The following is a 26,897-nucleotide window of genomic DNA, read 5'->3' as shown; positions in this document are numbered from 1 at the left end:
TGCCACACACAGCTTCCTGCCTGTCCCTATTTAAACTGACAAAACACAGGCTGCTGGAACAATAACTTGAATAGCACTCAAAACTATATCCTGTACTACTTTACCCTACCAGTCCTGAAAAGGACTTTTGTGGACCTAATAGTAACAGCTAATGATTAAACTGACTGTCCCTGCTGCACACAGCGCCCTGTCCCTCTCTCTACACTGACAAAAGACAGGCTGCTGCAACAATCACTAGCACAGCAGTGCCTCAAACCTATATCCTGAACTACACCTAACACCTATACCATGATACCAGTCCTTAAAAGAAGTTTCATGGACCTAATAGCTAGCGATTTGGGTCACTGAAGTCTCTCCTTGCTCCACACAGCAACCTCTCCCTATAGTGACATACGAAAGAATGTAAAATGGCCGCCGGATCGGGTCTATTTATAAGTTAGGGGGAATGTCCAAGTGTCCATGTGCTGTAATGTCTCAATAGGCTGTCCTGTACCCCATGATGGATGTGTCATCATAGGTCAAAGTTCTTTTACACAGTAAACACGGAAGTCCGCCGATCGGGTGGATGGCGAACAGCCGAAATTCGCCGCAAAACGACCGCCGGGCGAACCGTTCAGCCATCCCTTTTACTTAGGGCTGACTGTGCACGAAAACCCACTTCCCAATTATATTCCCACCTGCTTATCACCTCCCTCCCGGCATTAGATAGGCTAAGGGCTAAATGATCTTGCGACATCCCCGATCTGGACAATGACGATTGGGATGACATTTGGGATTTCCCCTTTAAATCCCTGGTCCAATTTAAGATCGTCCACCGGGCATACTTTACCCCCCACAGGTTGCATAAAATGCACCCTGATTCCCCTCCCGGGTGTTGGAGATGTGGCGGAATTCCTGGGGATTTCACCCACGTCTTCTGGACCTGCCCATTGATTGTTTGCTACTGGCATGAGATTTTGGCCTTCATCACGCAGGTTACCTCAATATCACTGCAGCCGACAATGGCAATCTGTCTACTAGGCCTGGTTGAGCAACTAATCCCCATGGTGGCGGGTCGTACGCTTGTGGGACTCCTACTGTTTTACGCCATAGCCCTCAGTTGGAGCAAACCAACCCCCCCCCTCTTTCCCTGTGGAAACAACTCATTAATAATAGCCTACCTCTGTATAAGGATACATACGCCAATAGAGGCTGTCCCAGCAAATATGACAAAACCTAGTCTAAATGGTTGGCTGATCCCTCCACTGCCTCGGAGGTTGCCTAGTAGTGCCCACTTCAGGTAGATCCCACACAAATTCCATGGTGCATACTGAAAATGTCGTTTGTAATGTTGCCATGAACTGTTTGTCACAGCACCCGGAGACCCGGGGAACTGTGCTGTTGTATGACAATCATAATACTGGTTATGTGCCTGTTATTCTTGTAAGGAACTACCCAATGGAATCCCTGCAAGGATTCCAACTTGCTGTGTAAGACCAATGTATGTATGTTTGGTTGTGTATGTTATGTTTTGTTTAAATCAGTAAAAACATGTTTAAAAAAATAAAAAAAAATAACAGACTAAGGGCCCGTTCACACTACCGCAACACGACTTGCGCGCGACTTATCGACGCGACTTCGACGGCGACTTCGGCGCGACTTCGATGCGACTTAGCGCGACTTCGACGCGACTTACCGCGACTTCGACGCGACTTAGCGCGACTTACAAGTCGCCTCAAGCACAGGCGACTTTGCCTGTGGCCAATCAGCGCTACTCAACTCTTGTGACATCATTGTTGTTCCTGTCGCTTCTTCCTGCTTCCTGTCGTGTGTCTTGTCCTGTCACCACAATGTTGTCATTGCCTTATTTGATGACAGCTGTAGTAACTGCTGGTGTGGCAGTGTTAATGGAAGAGGAGGAAGAGAGGAAGCGAAGGATGAGGATGAGAAGACGACGCCGCTACTGGATCCATCCAATTATTGCAAGTAGAGACAGTAGAGGCCAATTTTGGGCCATCTATGAAAATTTGCGTGTTTTTGAGGACAAGTTTCACAACTATACCCGGATGTCAATTGCAAGGCAAGTACATATGCTAATAGACTATTTTGTCCCATTTAATTTTTTTTTTGAAAGATATATTTTGTAGCATTTAACGTAGAGAATAAAATGGCGAAGATTGATATTTAGCAGAATTGTTTGTCATCTACCTATGCTAAACATCAACTGGAGTGATCGGCAAGCTTGCATATATCACATTAAAGCGGTGCGCTGGCTGGAAGGTGAAAAAAGTCCTGCTAGCCGCATCTTTGGAGCAGTGAAGGAGCGGTGTATTCACCACTCCTAACCGCTCCTACCCATCAAAATCAATGGGACAGGGCCGCACAACCGCTGGCAAAGCGCCTCTGCATCGGCGCTACCCTTTTTCGGGCGCTAGTGGGTGTTGAAACCACCCCGCAAGTGCCCCCAGACCACCGCTAAAACGACGATAAAACGCAGCTAAAAATAGCAGCCTTTTACTGCCGACGGCCGCACCAGCCCAGTGTGAAAGGGGTCCTAGAGGCATCAGATTTGCATATGTTATTACATCGGTAATAGTGTAGCTACAAATGTCAGATATTTCTCATGTAGAATATATCAAATTACATTTTTTATCCATTTTACAGTTTTGATGAATTGCTTCGTCTAGTTTACAACCATCTGGAGCGACAGAACACCTCATATAGGAGGAGCATCTCACCTACTGAAAGATTGATTATTACGCTCAGGTAAACTATCTATTTATCTATCTATTGAAGAAATATTGCAAAATTTATCACACCAACATCCTTTTTTTTTTAAAAAAACTTTAATTATTAGAACAATATATAACCATATATCAACAAAACAGAATATATTTTTATTTTTTAAATCTTACAGGTTATGGTAAACTGGCTCATATGGTGAGGAGCTGGTGGAAGGCCTTGGGGATGGTGTTGGTGTAACATTAGCTGAAGTTGCTGATGTCAGTGGGGATGGAGAGGGATAGGGTATAGGTGGATGGGCAGGATTAAGGGCATTTCCATACTCATTGGAGTAGGGACGGAAGTGAGGGGGATAGTAGGGATGGGTTCTGGGTGGTGGTGGGGTTGAGTATGTGTAGTAGGGTCCGGATGGTGGTGGTGGTCCAAACATGGAAGCGGATGGAATAGGATCATTTGTAATGCTCGCTTCTATGAGATCCATCACTGTCTTCTTTACGTCATTTTTCCTCTCCTGCGGTACTCTTTTTAGCATTCCGGCGACCATGAGTCCAAAACCATGGTCTTCCGAATGCAGCTCGTCCAATTTTTGGTTCATACGATCAACCAGTTCGGAAAATCGCTCTATGTTTTGGGAGTTACTGCCCCTTGCTGGTCTACTTCGTTGTTGACGGAGTCGGATAGGCTCAGCCGGCTGCTGACTAGTGGAAGCCTCTCCCTGGTTGCGGTCTGCTTCTTCACCTTGCTGTTGTTCCAGCAGCAAAGGATGATCCAGGGAAAGCGACAACGAGCCTTCCACTTCTTGAGATGCTGCCTCCTCCTGTGCTGCATCCTGCCGTTCACCAGCAACTGCCCAACTTGATTGTGTTCTGCAATAAACATATAAAAGAACAGTTACCCCCTTCTTAGTAGAATTGTATAGTATCACTTTACAACTATGTAAGATTTTATCTTACTCTCTCAGCTCCAGGAAAGGCCGCAGAAACTCTAGTTCGTCTGCGTGCACATAGGGGACGATACGCTTTCCTCCAGACCCACTCCTGGCCTCATTCAATTTGCGAATGTAGCGAGAAAAACAGTCGCGCAAACCCTTCCACCGGATTTGTAATATTGATACTGCAAAACATAAATAGGAACATAAAATGGTTTATGTCTTTTGTCTTTCAGATACCTGGCAACCGGTCATTCCCTAGTTAGTCTACATTATGAGTTCATGTTGGGCAGATCAACGATCAGCTACATTATCCAAGACACCTGCCAAGTCATATGGGATGTGCTTAACAGCATGGTTATGAAGCGGCCTACACAAGATAATTGGCGTGATATAGCAGAAATATTTTGGCGTTCCCAAATTGCCTTGGAGCTATAGATGGGAAGCATGTGCGTGTCGTTAAGCCTGTTGGTAGTGGAAGTATGTTCTACAATTACAAAAAATATTGTTCTTTTGTACTTCTTGCTGTTGCCGATGCAAACTACTGCTTCACCTATATCGATATAGGATCCTACGGAAGTAGCTGCGATTCGCGTATTTTTGCAAATTCCTCATTTGGTGAAAGGCTACGATCTAATCAGCTAGATATTCCTGAGAACTGTCCTCTTCCGGGCACAACTGAACCCCCAATACCCTATGTGTTTGTCGCAGATGAGGCTTTTGCATTGTCGCAACACCTAATGAGGCCTTACTCCAATAGAAATCTGACAACCCCCAAGAAAGTCTTTAATTACCGGCTGACAAGGGCAAGAAGGATGGTTGAGTGCACGTTTGGAATTCTTGCCAATAAATGGCGTTTGTTACATACGCCTATCGCATTAAACATTGAAAATGCAATTACTGCTGTCAAAGCAGCTTGCGTGCTGCACAATTTTGTACGGGTACGTGACGGGTACCGTTTTGAGGATTCCCTTATGCATGACTTGGAAAGTGCACATATCACTGCTGCAAGGGGATCCTGCGATGGTGCCACTGTTCGTGAAAAGTTTGCATCATACTTTATTTCACCGGCCGGTGACTTAGAATGGCAATTGGATGCCATTTCCTAACTGCATTGCTCACTGCTTTACATCTAGAATTTGCTAATGTGTTATTACGGTTATAATGTTTTCCTGCTATGTAATCTTTATTTCATGTAATAAAAATGATATGTTGGTTATTTTTTTTCTATAATGTAATAATAAAAGAATCATTCATTCATGATCATTCATTATTAACATTTATTAACACGAGCAGTTAGCATCAGTGAAAGAATACACAAAAGTGACGTGGCAGGTGACGTGGCAGGTGACGTGGCAGGTGACGTGGCAAGTGACGTGGCAAGTAACGTGGCAGGTGACGTGGCAGGTGACGTGGCAAGTAACGTGGCAGGTGACGTGGCAGGTGACGTGGCAGGTGACGTGGCAGGTGACGTGGCAAGTGACGTGGCAAGTAACGTGGCAGGTGACGTGGCAAGTGACGTGGCAAGTAACGTGGCAGGTGACGTGGCAAGTGACGTGGCAAGTGACGTGGCAGGTGACGTGGCAGGTGACGTGGCAGGTGACGTGGCAAGTAACGTGGCAGGTGACGTGGCAAGTGACGTGGCAGGTGACGTGGCAGGTGACGTGGCAAGTGACGTGGCAAGTAACGTGGCAGGTGATGTGGCAGGTGACGTGGCAGGTGACGTGGCAAGTGACGTGGCAAGTAACGTGGCAGGTGACGTGGCAGGTGACGTGGCAAGTAACGTGGCAGGTGACGTGGCAAGTGACGTGGCAAGTAACGTGGCAGGTGACGTGGCAGGTGACGTGGCAGGTGACGTGGCAAGTGACGTGGCAGGTGACGTGGCAGGTGACGTGGCAGGTGACGTGGCAGAACACATGCATAATAAATAACACCATGAATTTAATAAAAAGGTTAAACTTACATTTGTCACTACGATCGGTCGGCAGCATTGTTTCCCAATCTTCAATAGTTAGTCTGCATATTTCCAACCAAGCACTATCCCTCTTGGATTGATCCTTGTAGTTGGGATCTTGCTTATTATATATGCAGGGTCGCTGCCTCACATGTCTGATGAGGGACTCATTATCCACTGGCTCCCTGTGCTGCACTTCTCTGCGGCCTCGGGATGACATGTTATCTTCTTTCAATCTTCTTTCAATCACTTCTTTTCTTCTTCACTTCACCTACCCACACTTCACACAGGAAGTGATCAGTGTATGGGAAGGGGGAGGGATGCCATTGTGTTCTTCTTCCTGTTAAGTCGCTTGGTTACAGACAGTGATCCGACTTGTAGGCGACTTGTATTGAAATCTATGAGTACAAGTCGCCTATAAGTCGCCTTGAAGTAGTACAGGAACCTTTTTGGAAGTCGCTCCGACTTGAGTAGCGGTCATTAAGACGGCTCTCATTCACTTTAATGGAATTACTAATGTCAAGCGACTTGGGGCGACTTGCGGTCTGACTAGTCGCGTCCCAAGTCGCGGTAGTGTGAACGGGCACTTACTGGCAGAATCAAAAGGTGAAAGAAATAGAAAAAAAACTTCAGAAAAATGAAAACTAATATAGCTCCCACATCTATGAATTAAAAAGATGCAATGTATCCCTTATATATAGGGTTTAATACCACTTTAACCTCACAGGATAGCTGGGGGTTGAGTCATTCTATGTTAGCGTGGCTGATTTTAGATAAGGACAACTCTGTGGCTCTTCTTTGAAAGCTAATAAGATGTTGGCTATAAATCACCAAAAATGTGTTTTCTGGAAGAAACTTGTTAAACAAATCTATGTATTATTTTTTTCTCCACAGGCCAAAGCCATCTTTTCTTTCATCGCAATAACCTTTATCTTTAGCAGTGCTGGACTTGTGTTTAACTTTTTGGATATTAATCAATATGACTCCTGCATCCACCCAAACTTTTTCAGGTTATATCCGCATTGCAGAAACACGGTAAGTTACAAATATTTATTACTTATTTTCCATGTTGATATGTACTTTTTTGAATCACTGACATCAGTCACTAGCCCAGATGAGCTTACACTCATGTGTCCATTCCCTAGGTCTAGCACATACACAATATTACCAAAAGTAAAGGGCTGCCTTTACACGCACATGAACTTTAATGGCATCCAAGTCTGTAGGGTTCAATATTGAGTTGTCCCACCCTTTACAGCTATAACATCTTCAATAGGGATGGCCGAACGGTTCGCCCGGCGGTTGTTTCGCGGCGAATTTCGGCTGTTCGCCGTCCGCCTAATCGGCGGACTATTGCCGCCGTTCGCCTGGCGGACTTCCGTGTTTACTGTGTAAAAGAACTTTGACCTATGATGACACATCCATCATGGGGTACAGGACAGCCAATTGAGACATTACAGCACACGGACACTTGGACATCCCCCCTAACTTATAAATAGACCCGGTCCGGCGGCCATTTTACATTCTTTCGTATGTCACTATAGGGAGAGGTTGCTGTGTGGAGCAAGGAGAGACTTCAGTGACCCAAATCGCTAGCTATTAGGTCCACAAAAGTTCTTTTAAGGACTGGAATCATGGTATAGGTGTTAGGTGTAGTTCAGGATATAGGTTTGAGGCACTGCTGTGCTAGTGATTGTTGCAGCAGCCTGTCTTTTGTCAGTGTAGAGAAAGGGACAGGACGCTGTGTGCAGCAGGGACAGTCAGTTTAATCATTAGCTGTTACTATTAGGTCCACAAAAGTCCTTTTCAGGACTGGTATGGTAAAGTAGTACAGGATATAGTTTTGAGTGCTATTCAAGTTATTGTTCCAGCAGCCTGTGTTTTGTCAGTTTAAATAGGGACAGGCAGGAAGCTGTGTGTGGCAGTGAGGGACAGTCAGTTTAATCAGTAGCTGTTACTATTAGGTCCACAAAAGTTCTTTTCAGGACTGGTATGGTAATAGGCTTGTACACGTATAATATTCTTTCTTCCAAATATAGAAAGAATATTATACTTGACTGCTGCCCTTCTGCTGCAGTAGTCCTTTATGAGTATAAGGACTAAGGTACAGTCTGCTAATCATTCACAACCTACTAGTTCCACAAAGGTCCTTATAAGGACTGGTAAGGTATAGGGTACTACAGTACATAGGGTTGAGTGAGGTACAGTCTGCTATTCCTTAAGGACTGGTATAGGTCCACAATATATAGGGTTGAGGTGCACTACTGCTGACTGCTGCCCTATACTGCAGCAGTCCTTTATCAGTATAGGGACTGAGGTACAGTCTGCTAATCACAACCTACTAGTTCCACAAAGGTCCTTAAGGACTGGTATAGGTGTACTATTTGGTGTGCAGTATATAGTTGTGTAATACACGTATAAAATACTTGCACATACTTGACTTCCTCCTGGGGCTGCTTATTATGAGGGGCTCCCACCATCCCTGTGCTTTGCTGACTTCCTCCTGGGGCTGTACCTCTGCTGTGCATATTATGAGGGGCTCCCACCATCCCTGTGCTATGCTCATTATGAGGGGCTCCCACCATCCCTGTGCTGTGCTGACTTCCTCCTGGGGCTGCTTATTATGAGGGGCTCCCACCATCCCTGTGCTATGCTGACATCCTCCTGGGGCTGCTCATTATGAGGGGTTCCCACCATCCCTGTGCTGTGCTGACTTCCTCCTGGGGCTTTTCCTCTGCTGTGCATATTATGAGGGGCTCCCACCATCCCTGTGCTATGCTCATTATGAGGGGCTCCCACCATCCTTGTGCTGTGCTGACTTCCTCCAGGGGCTGCTTATTATGAGGGGCTCCCACCATCCCTGTGCTATGCTGACATCCTCCTGGGGTTGCTTATTATGAGGGGCTCCCACCATCCCTGTGCTGTGCTGACTTCCTCCTGGGGCTGTACCTCTGCTGTGCATATTATGAGGGGCTCCCACCATCCCTGTGCTATGCTCATTATGAGGGGCTCCCACCATCCCTGTGCTATGCTGACTTCCTCCTGGGGCTGCTTACGGTGCAGGTGTCAGTGCTGTATATCACGGTGCTGGTGTCAGATCACTCTATCACAGTGCTGGTGTCAGATCACTCTATCACGGTGCAAGTGTCATTGCTGTATGTCACGCTGCTGATGTCAGTGCTGTATATCACGGTGCTGGTGTCAGTGCTTTGTCACGCTGCTGATGTCAGTGCTCTCTATCACGGTGCTGGTGTCAGATCACTCTATCACGGTGCAGGTGTTATTGCTGTATGTCACGCTGCTGATGTCAGTGCTCTCTATCACGGTGCTGGTGTCAGATCACTCTATCATGGTGCAGGTGTCATTGCTGTATGTCACACTGCTGGTGATCATCTCCTGCACCCCCTTCTTTGCCTACCCTGACCTTTCCTCTCCTCCATTGCCTTCATGCGCTCCACAGTCCTGAATTGTCACAACAATTTCACATATAAAAAAAGAATGCTTGTAGTTGTCGATCCCAGATTCACCTCATACATGTGTTATGTCATTGGCCATGTGGTGGGACTATGTTTGCACAGCTAGTAATTATTTTGTGGCTGCAAATTTGAGCTGTAGGTTTGCAAAGTTCGCCTCCCATTGAAGTCAATGGGGCCCGCCGCGAACGTTACGGTTCGCGAACGTTACGGTTCGCGAACGATCGGCCGCGTTCACGGTCCGCGTTCGCGAAACGTCCCGTCGGAAGTTCGTCCATCACTACTCTTCACCTCTTCTGGGAAGGCTGTCCACAAGCTTTAGTAGTGTGTCTATGGGAATGTTTGACCATTCTTCCAGAAGCACATTTGTGAGGTCAAGGACTGATGTAGACGAGGAGGCCTGCCGGGTTGAGGTCAGGATGCTGTGCAGGCCAGTCAAGTTCCTCCACCCCAAACTCGCTCATCCATGCCTTTATGGACCTTGCTTTGTGCACTGATTTGCAAACATGCTGGAACAGGAAGGGGCCATCTCCAAACTATTCCCACAAAGTTGGGAACATGTAATTGTCCGAAATTCCCTTCACTGGAACTAAGGGGCCAAGCCCAACCCCTGAAAAACAATCCACACCATAATCCCCCCTCCACCAAATGATTTGGACCAGTACACAAAGCAAGGTCCTTAAAGACATGGATGAGTGAGTTTGGGATGGAGGAATGTGACTGACCTCCACAGAGTCCTGACCTTAACCCAATAGAAAACCTTTGGGATGAATTAGAGCAGAGACTGTGAGCCAGGCCTTCTCGTGCAACATCAGCCTGACCTCACAAATGCGCTTCTGGAAGAATGGTCAAACATTCCCATAGACACACTCCTAAACCTTGTGGATGGCCTTCCCAGAAGAGTTAAAGCTGTTTTGACTGCACAGGGTGGGCCAACCCTACGGACTAAGATTGGGAATGCCGTTAAAGTTCATGTACATATAAAGGCAGGTGTCACAATACTTTGGTAATATAGTGTAGATGTCCACTGCAGTCTATGCTGGGTGTAATCAACTAAGCAATGGATCCACTGGATTCCACTTCACACTAGAATAGGAATTCTCTCTCCCTCACCCAAGAGCTTCAGTGGGGATCCAGCTTTTTTGTACAGCAGAGACAACAATGTATTGTTGGGCAGGATTAACTACCCACTACAATATGGTCATACAACAGAGTTAAGGAGAGCAAATGCTGTGCTGGATCTGATCTCTCTTCTGTTTTCTCTCCTCTCCTCCCTCCTCCCCGGCACTACTTCCAAATGGCATGCTGTGCATTGGAACTCATTCTACTAACAGTGGGCCTGGGGAGTAAGGGGGGGTTATATGGAGATGGGGTACACAGTAAGGGGATGGAGGGACCAGGGGACAATATGCGGTGTGTCTGGAGTTCGAGATCACAATGGGAGGATGAAGGGAGTGGGGTGCACAAGGAATGGTTATAGGGTGAAGTGTGCTCACTTAGATGGGTACATGGAGTGGATGATAAAGCTGGGAACACTGGGGAACTCGATTTTCGAGTTGACTGCTGTCGGTCAAATCCTGTGATTTTGACTGACAGGTCAAGCCATGCTGTGTGCTTCTATGGATGCACACAGCCCGACTAGAAAGTGAGCCCACACCTCAAGTGCCTCCATAGCGAGTGGCTCGCTATGAGGAGATCATTGCACAGAGCAGGTGAGTATAACATTTTTATTATTTTAATAAAAAAATTGTGCCTTTAGAAATGCTTTAATGGCATATTTTACAAGATCTCAAAATGATTATGTACTGTAATGACTAAACTGTACATGATAGTTTTACTGAAAGCCTCATATCAACTATGTTACTGTGATTTTGTTTTGTTTTTTGCAGGTGGCTATCCGGACACTATTTTATGTTATCACTGGAATTAATGTGGTAGTTCTGCTTATGTCAATGTTGGTTGCTATTTGTAAAGGGGCCATATAGAACACACTTTTTGTGCCACAAAGTTGTATTCCCAAGGTGAAACTCAACTTTTAATTGGAATCTTACATATGAACACAAACAGTTGTGATGTCTTTTTGGATGTACACATTTTTCTTGTTACTAGAAGATTAACAGCAACTAGAACTGCACCCCAGTTTCTATGTTTTCATGCATAGTTGAGTCTCTTAGCCTTGTTTCTATGTCCTGTGCTTGAAAACATAGGAATTTGGGTGCAGAAATATGGCAGCAGGTATTCTGGACTGACTCAAAATTTGAAATATTTGGCTGTAGCAGGAGGCAGTTTGTTGGCGAAGGGCTGGACAGCGTTACAACAATAAGTGTCTGCAGGCAACAGTGAAGCATGGCTCTTTGCAAGTTTTTGCAAATGGAGTTGGAGATCTGGTCAAGATGAATGGTGTCCTCAATGCTGAGAAATACGGGCAGATACTTATCCATCATGCCATACCATCAGGGGGGTGTGTGATTGGCCCCAAATTTACTCTAGAGCAGGACAATGACCCCAAACATGCAGCCAATGTCATTAAGAACTATCTTCAGTGCAGTGGCGTAACTAGAACCTTCAGGGCCCCAATGCAGGAAACCATGGCGGGCCCCCCGACCTCCGGACAGGGCTCTTTTCTCCGAGCCCAATGGTGGAACGCCAGGGCCCAGTCCCAAGTGGGTGGCCGCATATAAAGGAACCGATTTAAAAAACATCAATTACAGCCACTGTGCTCATCAAATGTCACCGCTGTGCCCATCAAACTCTGCCGCTGTGCCCATCAAATTCTGCCAGTGTACCAATCAAATGCTGCCACTGTGTACCCATCAAATGCAGATACTGTGCACATCAAATGCTGTTGTTGTGCCCATCAAATGCTGCCACTGTGAATCCCCACCGCCCGCTCGCTGTCTGGCCGCCACTTACCCTGTCTTGGTGGGGCAGCGGGTAACGGCCATGAGCAGGGTCCTCCATGCATCTCTTGCCATCCTCATCTCCCGTCCTCTCCTCCTGATGGGTGTCCAATAGCTGTGTCTATCGTTTCAGCCAATCGGGTGATGGGTAACAGACCCGCATACCTGATTGGTGGAGAGGCGGTTCAGTGTTAGGAAAGTGAATATTAATTCACTTTTCTAACACGCCTGGGTAGACTGTGAGCGTCAAGCATGGCACTCACAGTTCACCTATTTTGAAGCCTATTAGAGCCCATGGCTCTAATCAGGTGCTGCAAAAACACCCCCCGCCGCTGTAATTCAGGCACCCGGCACCCCAAAATGGACCAGACACCTAAATATGGGGGTGACAGCGGTGGCCATGGATAGATTCATGCTATGCTATGCATGAATCTATCCATTGGTCATAGAGGGGGTGGAACCTGTGCACCCTTTTGGATGCACCGCCACTGATAAACACATGCACATTCACATACATACATATGCATACATGCACACTCACATACATACATATACATATATGAACACACACACACACACAAACACACACAAGCATGCTCACACACACACATGCATGCTCGCTCACACACACACACACACACACACACACACACACACACACACACACACACATACTTGCATGCTCACACACACACAAACACAAATACAGTAGCTAGTCTTATTAAAAAAAAAGGCAGACATTTACCTTGGCTCTTCCTGCCGGGTACTGCACTGTAGGGGGAGACAAAGAGCACACACTGTGCTTTCACTAAAGGCTAATGTGAGGAGCTCCCGCATAATGCAGATTTCAGTTCGGCTGATGAGCTCCTCGGCCCAGTCGCCATGGCGATCTTGGCGACCCCTATAATTCCGCCACTGCTTCAGTGTAAAGAAGAACAAGGAAACCTGGAAGTGTTGTTTGCCCCCCTGCAAAGCCCTGATCTCAACATTATGGAGTCTGCCTGGGATTACATGAATAGACAGAAGGATTTGACGCAGCCTACCTGCACAGAAAATCTGTGGTTTGTTCTTTAAGATATTTGTATGGAGTGCCTCAAGTGAGTAAGACTAATGTGCTTAAAGAAAAAGGAGGGGTACCATTATCCAAAATGAATTAATCCAAAAAGTAGGGGGATTAACCCCCAGAAAACCCCAACACAAGGGAGAGGTCTTCTAACAAAGTGAATGGACTATCTTGGTACCAATTAACAACACATTTAAAGTAACCTAAAAAATTGCAAATTTTATTTGATACAAAAGTTAAAAGAAATATTTTTTTTTAATGCATATGCACAGACACATAATAAAATAAAATCTATCACAGAAAGACAGACTAATGTATAGAGTATATAGGAGTTACGAGTAATATGCCCCCCCCCCCCCCGAAGTAGTAAACCCCATTGGGGTGTCCAATTGTTCTTCTACATGTTTCACGGATTAATCCACTTTTTCAGGAGGAAAAAGCAGTACAATACCTGCAACAAGATATAACAACAGTCAAATACAAAACAATACATAGTACAGATAGTGAATGTTACATGTAACTGCAACAATAATACATTAAAATAATGAATCGCTTAACAATGTGGACTTGTGTACCTGGGAGGTAAGTGTAAGTGCACAGCTGGAACTCCCCCATTACAGACAAGAGGGGCAGGAAACGTGGGCCCACAAGGGTGCTCTGCCCTCAGGACTATAAGGCTGCTTTCACACTGGGGCGGTATTCAGGCGTTACAGCGCTAAAAATAGCACCTGTGTAACGCCTGAAAAAAACCGGCCCCTTTAACTCCAGTGTGAAAGCCGGAGGGCTTTCACACTGGAGCGATGCGCTGGCAGGACGGTGAAAAAAGTCCTGCTAGCCGCATCTTTGCAGCGGTGAAGGAGCGGTGTATTCACCGCTCCTATACCGCTCCTACCCATTGAAATCAATGGGACACCGCGGCAATACCGCCGGCAAAGCGCCGCTGCAGCAGCGCTTTGCGGGCGGGTTTAACCCCTTTTCGGCCGCTAGCGGGGGTTAAAACCACCCCGCTAGCGCCCGCACACCGCCACTAAAACGACGGTAAAGCGCAGCTAAAAATAGCGGCACTTTACCGCCGACGCTGCTCCCGCCCCAGTGTGAAAGCAGCCTAAACAAAAATATAAGGACTGTTCAGGTCACTGATACAAACCAGAACAGGCAAGAACAATTATAAACAGAAGGGGGTGGGGGATAGGGAGGGTGAGGAGGGAGAAAGGATAGTGGGGAGAAGAGGGAGGGTGAAAAGGGGGGGAGACAAATTGGAGATATGAAGGATTGGTTTGCCAAAAACTGACCTTAAAAGATAACATATACAGTGCCTTGCGAAAGTATTCGGCCCCCTTGAACTTTTCAAACTTTTGCCACATTTCAGGCTTCAAACATAAAGATATAAAATTTAAATTTTTTGTGAAGAATCACCAACAAGTGGGACACAATTGTGAAGTGGAACAAAATCTATAGGATAGTTTAAACTTTTTTAGCAAATAAAAAACTGAAAAGTGGTGCGTGCAAAAATTTTCGGCCCCTTTACTTTCAGTGCAGCAAACTCACTCCAGAAGTTCAGCGAGGATCTCTGAATGATCCAATGTTGTCCTAAATGACTGATGGTGATAAATAGAATCCACCTGTGTGTAATCAAGTCTCTGTATAAATGCACCTGCTCTGTGATAGTCTCAGGGTTCTGTTGAAAGTGCAGAGAGTATCATGAAGACCAAGGAATACACCAGGCAGGTCCGTAATTCTGTTGTGGAGAAGTTTAAAGCCAGATTTGGATACAAAAAGATTTCCCAAGCTTTAAACATCCCAAGGAGCACTGTGCAAGCGATCATTTTGAAATGGAAGGAGTATCAGACCACTGCAAATCTACCAAGACCTGGCCGTCCCTCTAAACTTTCAGCTCAGAAAAGGAGAAGACTGATCAGAGATGCAGCCAAGAGGCCCATGATCACTCTGGATGAACTGCAGAGAACTACAGCTGAGGTGGGAGAGTCTGTCCATAGGACAACAATCAGTCGTACACTGCACAAATCTGTCCTTTATGGAAGAGTGGCAAGAAGAAAGCCATTTCTCAAAGATATCCATAAAAAGTCTCGTCTAAAGTTTGCCACAAGCCACCTGGGAGACACACCAAACATGTGGAAGAAGGTGCTCTGGTCAGATGAAACCAAAATCAAACTTTTTGCCCACAATGCAAAACGATATGTTTGGCGTAAAAGCAACACAGCTCATCACCCTCAACACACCATCCCCACTGTCAAACATGGTGGTGGCAGCATCATGGTTTGGGCCTGCTTTTCTTCAGCAGGGACAGGGAAGATGGTTAAAATTGAGGGGAAGATGGATGCAGCCAAATACAGGACCATTCTGGATGAAAACCTGTTGGAGTCTGCAAAAGACCTGAAACTGGGACGGAGATTTATCTTCCAACAAGACAATGATCCCAAACATACAGCAAAATCTACAAAGGAATGGTTCACAAATAAACGTATCCAGGTGTTAGAATGGCCAAGTCAAAGTCCAGACCTGAATCCAATCGAGAATCTGTGGAAAGAGCTGAAAACTGCTGTTCACAAACGCTCTTCATCCAACCTCACTGAGCTCGAGCTGTTTTGTAAGGAAGAATGGGCAAGAATTTCAGTCTCTCGATGTGCAAAACTGATAGAGACATACCCCAAGCGACTTGCAGCTGTAATCGCAGCAAAAGGTGGCTCTACAAAGTATTAACGCAAGGGGGCCGAATAATTTTGCACGCCCCACTTTTCATTTTTTTATTAGTTAAAAAAGTTTAAAAAATCCAATAGATTTTGTTCCACTTCACAATTGTGTCCCACTTGTTGGTGATTCTTCACAAAAAATAAAAAATTTATATCTTTATGTTTGAAGCCTGAAATGTGGCAAAAGGTTGAAAAGTTCAAGGGGGCCGAATACTTTCGCAAGGCACTGTATGAATAAGAATGCCAGGGGGTATATAGGGTTAACATACATGAATAAGAATGCCAGGGGGTATACAGGGTTAATGTTCAGGGGACATCATTGTGCTTCATAATGGGAGATTGTTAACCATATCAGATTAACGTTGCAGAGGTGAAGGCCCAGGTAGTAAAGACCATATGCCTGAGGCTGAGTCCCCAAGAAAAGGTCACAAGTCTACAATGAAAAAGATATAGGTCATATATCAGACACAACAAGGAAATGGTCATTAGTCTCATCTCAGTATGCAAAAATTGGTATAACAATAATCCACATTCAAAAAGGCCATAGGAAAAATATATAGGTTAACCCACCTGAAGCAGTTGTACACAAGTCCCCCTGGCCTCAGGTCCACAATAGAGAGCAGGCTGAGCCCACCTTAATAGCCCCCAATCTGGCATACACATACCTGCCGATGGAACTGACATCTGACGGCACTGAGGACACACATATGCAAAGACGCGAATGGGATGAATCTACAGCAACGTAATGCACTCATACGTCTGGATAAGACACTGAGCACGTGCACTCACTCTTTTGGCTGACCATATGGCAAGGTCGGTTCTGAGTGGAACCTGTCCTGCTAAACTGCTGTGTGGTCTTGGCCACCATGCTGCAGCTCAGTTTCAGGGTCTTGGCAATCTTCTTATAGCCTAGGCCATCTTTATGTAGAGCAACAATTCTTTTTTTCAGATCCTCAGAGTTTTGCCATCAGGTGCCATGTTGAACTTTCAGTGACCAGTATGAAAGAGTGAGATTTTAAGGGGAACTCCACACCAAAATCGAAAAAAAAATAAAAATAAAATTCCTGTGGGATCCCCCCAAAATACATATCAGACCCTTATCTGAGCAAGCACCTTGTCCCCATGTTGATGGGGATACGAGCCTCTTCCTGACAACCCTGACCATTGGTTGTCGGTGTCTGCAGATGGGGGACTTATTGGAATCTGGAAGCCCCCTTTAACAAAGGAGCCCCTAGATCCCAGCCCCCCTATGTGAATGGGTATTAAGTACCCCTTCCCATTCACCCAAACAAAGTTAAAACCACAACAGACTGTTTTTGACAATTTCTTTATTAAAAAAAAGTGTTCCGCGATGTCCATTCATCTTCAATCACGCCACCCGACGGACCCAATTATTGGCGATGGATGTACATCACAGAACAGTTTATTTATTTTTATTACTTTTATTTTTTACTAAAGGAATAGTCAAAAAACTGTCTATTGTGGTTTTTACATTTGACATTTTTGACATTTTTTTTGGTGACTGGGTAGGGGTACAATGTACCCAATACCCATTCACATGGAGGAGGGCAGTATCTGGGGGTCCCCTTGTTAAAGGGGGCTTCCAGATTCTGATAAGCCCCCCGCCCACAGACCCCGACAACCAGTGGCCTGTGTTGTTGCTCTTGTCTCCCTTAACATGGGGACAAGGTGCTTTGGGGGGGACCCTAAAGCACCCTTCCCATGTTGTGAGCATGTGGCCTGGTATTGTTAAGGAGTGGGTGGGCACTCGCTCGTCCCCCCCTATCCTGACCTCCAGGCTGCATGCTTGTATAAGTGTCTGGTATGGATTTTGGGGGGACCCATCCCAATTCTTTTTTACATTTTGACGTGGAGTACCCCTTAAAATCCATACCATACCATATTTGAGGGGCCTGGTATGGGCTGGGGGGGAGGGACGGGATGGGACCACACACCATTTTTTTCCTTCATTGTTTATCTTATATTGCCGGGAGCCGGTGTCCTATCATATATGGTCCCCCATCGGATAGTGTCCGCTGTGTACTGCGCATGCGCAGTACACAGCACACACAGATTCCGAAAATAGCTGAGGATGAACGGCGCCTGCGCCATGAGTCCAGATTGTATCCCCACCATCCAAGTGTACATAGAGTTAGAATATAAAAGAGCCGAGCGCAGCGAGGCCGAGCCCGAAGCGTGTCCGCTTGGATGGTGGGGCTACCACCTCCACTCAGGCGCCGTTCATCTTCGGAAATTTTCTGAAGCTTCTTCTGCCCCGTACTGCGCATGTGCAGTACAGGGCGGTCACTATATGAGGGCAGGACACTATCTGCCAGAACACCGGCAAAACTTTACAGCAAATTTTAATAGATTTTTTTCCTTTAGAAATTTTGCTGCGGCACTGTTTTGCACATCACACAGATGTGCCACTTTACAATACATATCTCATTAGTGGGTTTTGGAGTATCTGCAGGGACCATGTGATTGATGCCATATGCTGACAGACCCCTCCCCTTGGTGTGAGGGGGCATGGCTGACAATACCAACTAGGTTGGTGCACCTTCTTGCTTTCTGTTATTTAGTGTTTGAGATTCCCCTTTTGGAAGATGATTGCAAAGCCTAGGGACCATTTGATTACCTGTGGAAAATTCATGCCAATAGAAGAATCAGTTGTGGTATCTGTTTATTACCATCACAACCCAACACATTTGAGCGCAGAAGCACTTTTTTGTCTTTGCATCATTAAATGTAATGCATGACCTTTAAACTATGGCCAGCAGGGTCACCTCCAGAATGCCTGTCAGCAGCTGCTTAGGTTCCTTCTGAAAATCAGTCTACCGTGGATCACTTTTCAGAAGCTGGCCATTGAAGAACTAGCCTTAAGAGCTCTTTTGAAAAGTGTTGAATGCCCAAGTTGCTTTTCAAAATCATTTGACAGCTGGCTTGAAGGCGATATGTTGCTTCCTCGCCACCTGAATTAGCGCTTGTAAATGCAGTGCATGTGATTTCAGACGTGGACACATAGACCTGCATTATTAGTGTTGCAACATCCACCGAAAACACCATGCTATTTAAGGTTTGAGTGACTGCATGTCAAGAGACTGTAAAAACTTGGCTCAGCAGCTTGGTTTTACTACACCCCCCGACCACATGTGTCAACAAAGCCTTAGGGAAAGTACAGTAAAAGCAGACAAACTGTGTAGGTATAGTTAGGAAACTGCAAGCTTCCATTTTTTTGGACTTTTGTTTTAGGGGTGACATATTGCAGATGTGAGTTGTTCTAGTTTTTGGGGGGGATTTTTATCTAATGTTTATAGGGTCTTTCCTTTTGGGATGCCAAAAGAGCAGCAGTTACTTGTTACTGACCATCTATTGTTGGAGCTGCCTTTTGTTCGCAGCACGTCATGCAATGACAGTTGTCACCTAATCATCCTCAGATTATATTGCTCACATTCAACATACTGTAATAGATAAAATAAAAGTTAGGTTTACACCAGTTAGGCATATTATCTCTGAATAAAATTCTGCTGCTGTAGGCCAATTTAACACTGCTGTATTCAATGCAGTATCTTAAACCGTAAGTTCCGCCCAAAAATTTTTTTTAAGTAAGCAGCAACAAATACTGCAGAAACTGAGTTTTAATATGTGGACACTTACCTGCCCAGGGCGCCCGCAAAGTCCTCAGCCAAAGCCGATCTGTCCCTCAGCTACCTGCATCTTCGGTAAGGGAGTCAGGAAGTGAAGCCTTGCGGCTTCACAGCCTGGTTCCCTAATGTGCATGCTCAATCTCACTGGTTCCTGCTGTCTTCTGGGACCTGTGTGTCTCCCAGAAGACAGCGGGGGATGGGGGAGGTACCAGACATGACAGATTTCCACGGATACTGCGGCAACCTATTCCCAGAAGTGGTAGCAAATACCTGGATTATATAGGTATCTGCTCCCCCTGAAGGTGTAAAATGTGACACCAGAGAGGAGGAAGGAATCCGAAAAGCGGACATTCCATTTTTGGGTGGAACTCCACTTTAACTCCTGTCCTAGGCTTGTTGTCTCAGTGCTAGACAATTTTGTACCCCTGCACCAGCTGTGATGAACCCACCCTGGGGTAATGCTAGCCCTCTCCCTACAATATAGCACCCCCTTGGCTAGGGAAAGGGAAAATATACTCCCAATGCAGGGAGAAGGCCACCATTACCCCAGGGTGTATCTATGGCTGAAGTGAACATAATCACGTCAGGTCACAGGGGAAGGGAGTTAGGCCTCGTACACATGGTTTGATTGTTGGACGACTGAGCATCTGATTTTTGTCAAAGGGGCGTGTGCAGGATTTTGCCTAGCATACTAACGATACGCAAATTGTCGTTTGAGAAACACAAACGTAGTGACGTACTATGAGAGTATAAAGAGAAAGTTAATTTCTCAAGCGCCACCCTTTGGGCCCCTTCTGCTAATTTCGTGTTAGTAGAAGTTTGGTGAGCGTTGATTCATGATTTTCAGATCATACAAAACAAATGCCTTTTTAAATATGTTTGGCATAACTACATGCAAAGCAGCTTCATTATTAGGGATGAGCCCAATGTTCGCTGAACAGTGAACATTATGCGGTGTTCGTGGCAACTTCGAAATCCGTGGAACACTGTTAAAGTGATCATTTTAAAGGCTCATATGTAATTTATTGCCATAAAAAGTGTTTGGGGACCCGGGGTCCTGCCCCAAGGGACATGTATCAATGCAAATTTTTTTTTAAAACTCAAGTCTTTTTTAGGAGCAGTGATTTTAATAATGCTTAAAGTGAAACAATAAAATTAAATATTCCTTTTAAGTATCATGTCTGGGGGTGTCCTTAGTATAGCTGTAAAGTGGCGCATCTTTCCCGTGTTTAGAACAATACCACAGCAAAATTACATTTCTAAAGGAAGAAAAGTACTTTAAAACTGATTGTGGCTGTAATGAATTGTCCGGTCTCGGCAATATAGATAAAATTCATTAAAATAAAATGGCATGGGTTCCCTCCCAGTCCATTACCAGGCCCTTTGGGTCTTATATAATTATTAAGGGGAAACCCAAACCAAAAAAAAATAAAAAATTGCATGTGGGCGCCCCCAAAATCCATACCAAGCTCTTCAGTTAAGGTAAAGATATTAAGGGGAACCCTGCACCATTTTTTTAAAAATGACATAGGGATCCCCCTAAAAACCATACCAGACCCTTATCCTAGCGCGCATCCTGGCAGTCACAAGAAAAGAGGGGGGACGAGAGATCTAATCCCTTCTGAACCATATCAGGCCACATGCCCTTAACATGGGGGGATGCTTTGGAGTCACCCCCAAAGCACCTTGTCCCCATGTTGATGGGGACAAGGGCCTCATCCCCACAACCCTTGCCTGGTGGTTGTGGGAGTCTGTGGGCGGGGAACCTGGAAGCCCCATTTAACAAGGGGGCCTCCCGATCCCGCCTCCCCCCATCTGAATTGATAACGTGTACATTGTACCCCTACCAATTCACAAAAAAAAGTGGCAAAAATAGTAAAAATGACAGGAGATATTTTGGGACAAATCCTTTATTAAAAAATAAAAAAATAAAAATTGACCGCTTTGTAGATCCATCTCACGCTGCCCGACGGACCGAAAAAAGATAAAAAAAAGCTGCAACAGCTCCACCTCCAGGGGAGGCTCCAGCCGAGTGACTCTCCTTTTTGTTGACAACTTTTATATAGCTGAGGGCGGGGCAAACCGGTGATGTAAATGGGTGACCCCTCGCCCCCCTCTGACGCCACGTGATGTGTCCCATAGACTTTAACGGGGTTTGTGTGTTTGTCCAAATTTTTTGCCTGTTTGCAAGTTCTGGTGCGAACTGAACCGGGGGGTGTTCAGCTCATCCTTATTCATTATTATCCCATTAACCACTTAAGGACCTAGCCTCTTTCTGAGATTTGCTGTTTACAAGTTAGAAACAGGTTTTTTTGCTAGGTTTTTCGCAATTTTATTCTCTAGGGTGTTAGAAAAAAATGTATAATGTTTGGGAGTTCTAACACCCTAGAGAATAAAATGGCGGTCATTGCAATACTTTTTTTGGAAAAAATACACTTTTTTAAATTTAAAAATAAAACAACAGTAAAGTTAACCCAATTTTTTTATATTGTAAAAGATAATATTATGCCGAGTAAATTGATACCCAACATATCACGATTCAAAATTGCGCCTGCTCGTGGAATGGCGACAAACTTTTACCCTTAAAAATCTCCATAGGTGTTGTTTAAAAATTCTACAGGTTGTATGCTTTAAGTTACAGAGGAGTTCTGGGGCTAGAATTATTGTTCTTGCTCTACCGATTGTGGTGATACCTCACATGTGTGGTTTGAACACCGTTTTCATATGCGGGCGCTAGTCACGTATGCGTTCGCTTCTGCATGCCAGCTCGTCGGCACAGGGCGTGCTTAAAACATTTTATTATTATTATTTATTTTACCTTTTATTTTTTATTTTTACACCGTTTTGAAAAAAAAAAAATTCACTTTTATTCCTATTACAAGAAATGTAAACATCCCTTGTAATAGAAAAAAGCATGACAGGGCCTCATAAATATGAGTTCTGGGGTCAAAAAGACGTCAGAGCTCATATTTAGACTAAGATGCAATAAAAAAAATTGTAATTTAAAAAAAATATTTAAAAAAATGGCCCTTTAAGAGCCATGGGCGGAAGTGACATTTTGATGTCGCTTCCGCCCAGAAATTGTATGGAGACGGGTGGGGGCCATCTTACCCTCACTTGTCTCCATGCACAGCTAATGACAGGACACGATCACCTCCGCCGGTGTCGGCGGCTCCGGTAAGTGGAGGGCACTGGATCACGCCCCTCTCCCGCCACCGATAAAAGTGATCTTGCGGTGAATCCACCCCAGAGCCCACTTTTATCTTGTAGCGGACCACCCACTAAAGACAAGGATACCGGGGTTATGGCAAATAGTTGCTGCCATAACAACGATATCCTCCTTCAAACAGCCGCCGTATAACAACAGCGGGCAGTCCGTAAGTGGTTAAAGAAGATGAGAATTTTGACATTTTGTCAACTGCCGCACCACGAATGCTAATTCTAGATTATGAACAGTAGTTTACAAGACCAAACTCTTCCCAGTCATTCCTTGATTCCAATCATGCGTGTTTGTACTCTCGACTTTTGTGTGACGGATTTCTGTACTGACCATCCAAAATCAGACACCAGACAAAAATTTTATAGCCTGCACATCCAGCTTTTGTCTGATGTAAAAGTCAAATCGTCTGTCGAATTCACTGTATCAACGATCCGAAAATCTGTAGACAGCTCGTCTTTAGACTTTTCCCTTCTGATTTTCGTATAGTGTTTACGAGGCCTTAGGCCCCATACACACTATTTGATTTTACCAAAACCATATAATATGAGGTCAAACCTTAAAAGTTTCAATTTGTATACAATCAAGCAGGCTCTTGCACTATATGGTTTTGGTAAATCTGAAGACAAAAATCTGCAGAAAATCTAATAGTGTGTATGGGGTCTTAGGGTATAGGTCTCCTTTAGCAACATGAGCTCCAAACTCCACCTCGATCCAAAGTAGTGTCAGGGCTTGGGTCAGCCCTTCCTTCTTTGAGCTGGCCGCTCAGCTGTTGGCTAATTGCCAGCTCCTATTTCTCCACAGTGACTAACCTGTTGATGATATCCTGCTTGTCAGTCCTGCTTACTTAAGACATACAGCCCAGGTGATCTCTGCCTTCGCCTTGGTCAACATCACAGAGACTTTCTCCAGCACTCCTGTTAAAGACTTGCTTGGCTGACATTCCTTCTGGCTTCAGATCCTGCTTGCTGTTCCACCACGATGATTACTGGCTTCCTGACCTTCTGGCTTGTCTGACTATCCGTTACGGTTACCAAACATTGGCTATGTTTTGACTACGTTTGTTCTATTTACTTCTATTATTAAACAAGTGTGATTTATCTGTACTTTCTCGGTCTGATTTATGGTTTCTGACAGGGAGTGACAGAATCCTCCTGAGGGTGAACACCAATTCCCCTACAGCAGGACTTCCATCCACTGACTCTTCCACCTTGGGTGCTGCACCCTCCTCAAACGGGCAGGGCAGCTTGTGGAATTCTGTGATAGGCCCCAGACTCTGGCCTACTCAGCACAACCGATTGCACAAGTCCAGGTGGAGAGAGCTCACCAGGCCACTCCCTAACATTTATAGACTCCCCCAGTATGTATCACTGGCCATAAACCTCCTAGTAGTATCCAGGAGGGACATAAATGCTCAATAGATCAATTACTACCCAGGGGAACTATAATTACTGGACACCTTTGACAACAGGGAGGCTACACATATGGAGTGCAGCAGTAAGGCTGAGGTAACATATAGAGTTGCACAGTCAGAAATATTTAACGTACAGCATAGTGTATTGAGTGCAGTGTCAGGACTATGTTGGAAATACAGTACATTGCAGCAGTCACGATTATGTAATATACAACATAGCACACACAATGCAACATGCTGGGGTCAAGAGTACAGTTTTGCAGAGAAGTTGATTAAAATGTCTTTATTTTTTTTTTGCCTGACTATGTAACTATATTATCAATTCATTTCTTCCAGATCTTTACCACTTAATTGGCCCCCCAAAAAAAGTCAACTGACTGAAGACTCAGCAAAACCATCACAAATTATCTACACTTCATCTAAACATAAAATCCCCATACTGTACCTAACAACATCTTCTGAACCAGACCTGCTAAATTTACAGGATGTTGATTTTCATAACAAATTTTTTTGCCTGGTCCATCAGATGCACTAGTCCATTTTGCCTGCAATTCTCGCTGGTGAAAGGTTCCTGTGGACAACTTTGCAGTTCATTTCCCATGGGAGTCTTACGCTTTCCAGGATATTGGACTGTCTCACCACTCTTACCAGGGGGGTTACAGTAATGGAAGCAAAGAGGATCTGACTCTGAAGACACTAACATTAGGGGGCTTTGGGCAAAATAGGGCTCTGCTGTAACTCTTTAATATACTATATCATTGAGCCGACAAGGAAGTAGTGCTCCTTGTGTTGGGTCAACAAGCTATTAGTGGTTTACAGTGAGGTGGGAAAATTGAACTTCATATAGCATCTGACCATTTGTTTAAACAGTGAATCCCTATTCCAGTAAGAACATATTCTAAGTACAATCTTCTTGACTTTAGGAGTAACCTGCTGGATGGTCCAAAGGATCCCATTACTAGCTTGTTTGGAAGCTATCTTGCTAAAAAAGTCAATAAAAAAATAAAATGCCATGACATATTTCATCATCCAGCTTTGCATCATCTGACATTATAATATTATATTTAAAAAAATAAACATTTTAAATAGTATTCATCAATTTTCCTTTTTAAGTCCATGCACATTTGTCTATAGTTCAGTGTGACGTGTTTACACAGACCCAGCATCACGTCTTTTCCAAGGTTCCCACATGACATTTTGATCTGATATTTTAATATCTACGGATACTGGATACTGGAACAAATCAAGGCTATAAGGTTATTTTGGTGCTTGACTTAAACTATCAACAAAGCCTAAAAAGGATGAAGCAGTGAAGTTACCCTTTTAATTTTCCCATGCATGCATGCCTTCATAAAAGTTATTTCTATTGTTTACTGAAATCTGCTTGACATTTCAAGTTCCATTTTTTCTACAAATATACAGTATGGTACAGAATTCAGATCTACAGTCCCAGTAAGATGTTCCATATTTACGATAAACATGCATGCTTTCACTGATGGCTTTTAACCACTTCAATACAGGGCACTTTCACCCATTTCCTGCCCAGGCCAATTTTTGTCTTTCAGCGCTGTTTCATTTTGAATGAGAATTGTGCGGTAATGCAACTCTGTACCCATATGAAACTTTTATCGTTTTTTTCCCCACAAATAGAGCTTTCTTTTGGTGGTATTTGATCACCACTGGGTTTAAAAAAAAAAAATCTGAACAAATAAAAAAAGACCGAAATTTCTGAATTTTTTCTCTCTTAGTTTCTGTTATAATATTTTGAAAATAAGTAAGTTTTTCCCTTCACTGATGGGAACTGATGAGGCTGCACTGACTGGCACTGATGAGGTGACAATGATGAGGTGGCACTAATAGACAGCACTGATAAGTGGCAATGATAGATGACACTGATAGGCACTACTGATGAGGAGACACTGACAGGCATTACTGATGGTCACTGATTAGCATACCTAATGGGCATTGAGTGGCATCCCTGATGGGCACTGATTGGCATCCACGGTGGGCATGGGTTGGCATCCCTGGTGGGCATCCTTGATGGGTCTGCACTAATCATCAATGTGCTGATTATCAGCGCAGACCCCCCTCCCCCTGTCAGGAGAGCCACTGATCGGCCCTCCTCTACCTGTGCCTTGTCAGCGTGAATAGAGGAAAAGCCAATAAATGGCACTTCCTGGTTAAGATGTGACCAGCTGTGACATGTCATAGGCTCATTACTGAATTTGGAGATGCGGTGTGTCGCTCTGATTACCAATCACCGCGATGCACGCCCTTGGGGGCGCCCACCAGTGGCTTATCCTGCTGGACATCATAGACCCAGTCATGTTAACTGATCCCCCGCTTGGCTGTCATTCTGCTATGGACTGGGTGGGATGTGGTTAAATACTGCTCAGCGACTCACCATTTATTCCTAAATGCACAAAATATACTGTAACTTGATATTAATATGTACAGTATAGGTAATTAACACCAGGAAATATTGATCCAGGGAATATTCAATTGTTTTCAGGGGATAATTTTTTTCCCCTGCTGGAGCAAATTGGATCATCTTTTATAGGGTTTTTCTTTTGCCTTCCCTCTGGATCAACTGTGGGTATTGGGTAGACAGAGATTTTCCATTTATTTTTTCTATTGGTTTGACTGAATGGACTTGTCTTTTTTTTTTCAAATCTAACTATGTAACTATGATTCCCCAAAGAGTCTTCCTGTGTTCCATTCCCTTTTGTTATCTTAGGACAAAAAAAAATGAAAAATGTATACTCACCTTTCCGTAATTTTCCTTTCCTGTCACATCTTCATGGCAGCATACACTTTGGGGTTGTGACTCCGTCCCACAACCTGATAGGACCACATACCTATAAATTCC

General features: G+C 44.6%; 1 protein-coding gene across 1 annotated transcript in view; it reads left to right on the top strand.

Moving 5' to 3' along the window:
- LOC143930380 (uncharacterized) overlaps positions 1–25,740 on the top strand; it is a 158,661-nt gene extending 132,921 nt beyond the window's left edge. Inside the window, exons 6-8 of the mRNA XM_077454662.1 lie at positions 6,498–6,638; positions 10,966–11,097; positions 24,365–25,740. Coding sequence (XP_077310788.1) covers positions 6,498–6,638; positions 10,966–11,061 — 237 coding nt within the window. The 3' untranslated portion in view covers positions 11,062–11,097; positions 24,365–25,740. The remainder of the gene's footprint in view (positions 1–6,497; positions 6,639–10,965; positions 11,098–24,364) is intronic.
- The last annotated feature ends 1,157 nt before the right edge of the window (positions 25,741–26,897 follow it).

This window comes from Lithobates pipiens, unplaced genomic scaffold, assembly GCF_037356315.1.
Source record: "Lithobates pipiens isolate NorthernLeopardFrog02 unplaced genomic scaffold, aLitPip1_a1.2 Scaffold_25, whole genome shotgun sequence".
Classification (NCBI taxonomy): Eukaryota; Metazoa; Chordata; class Amphibia; order Anura; family Ranidae; genus Lithobates; species Lithobates pipiens.
This window is presented reverse-complemented; position numbering and strand designations above follow the sequence as displayed.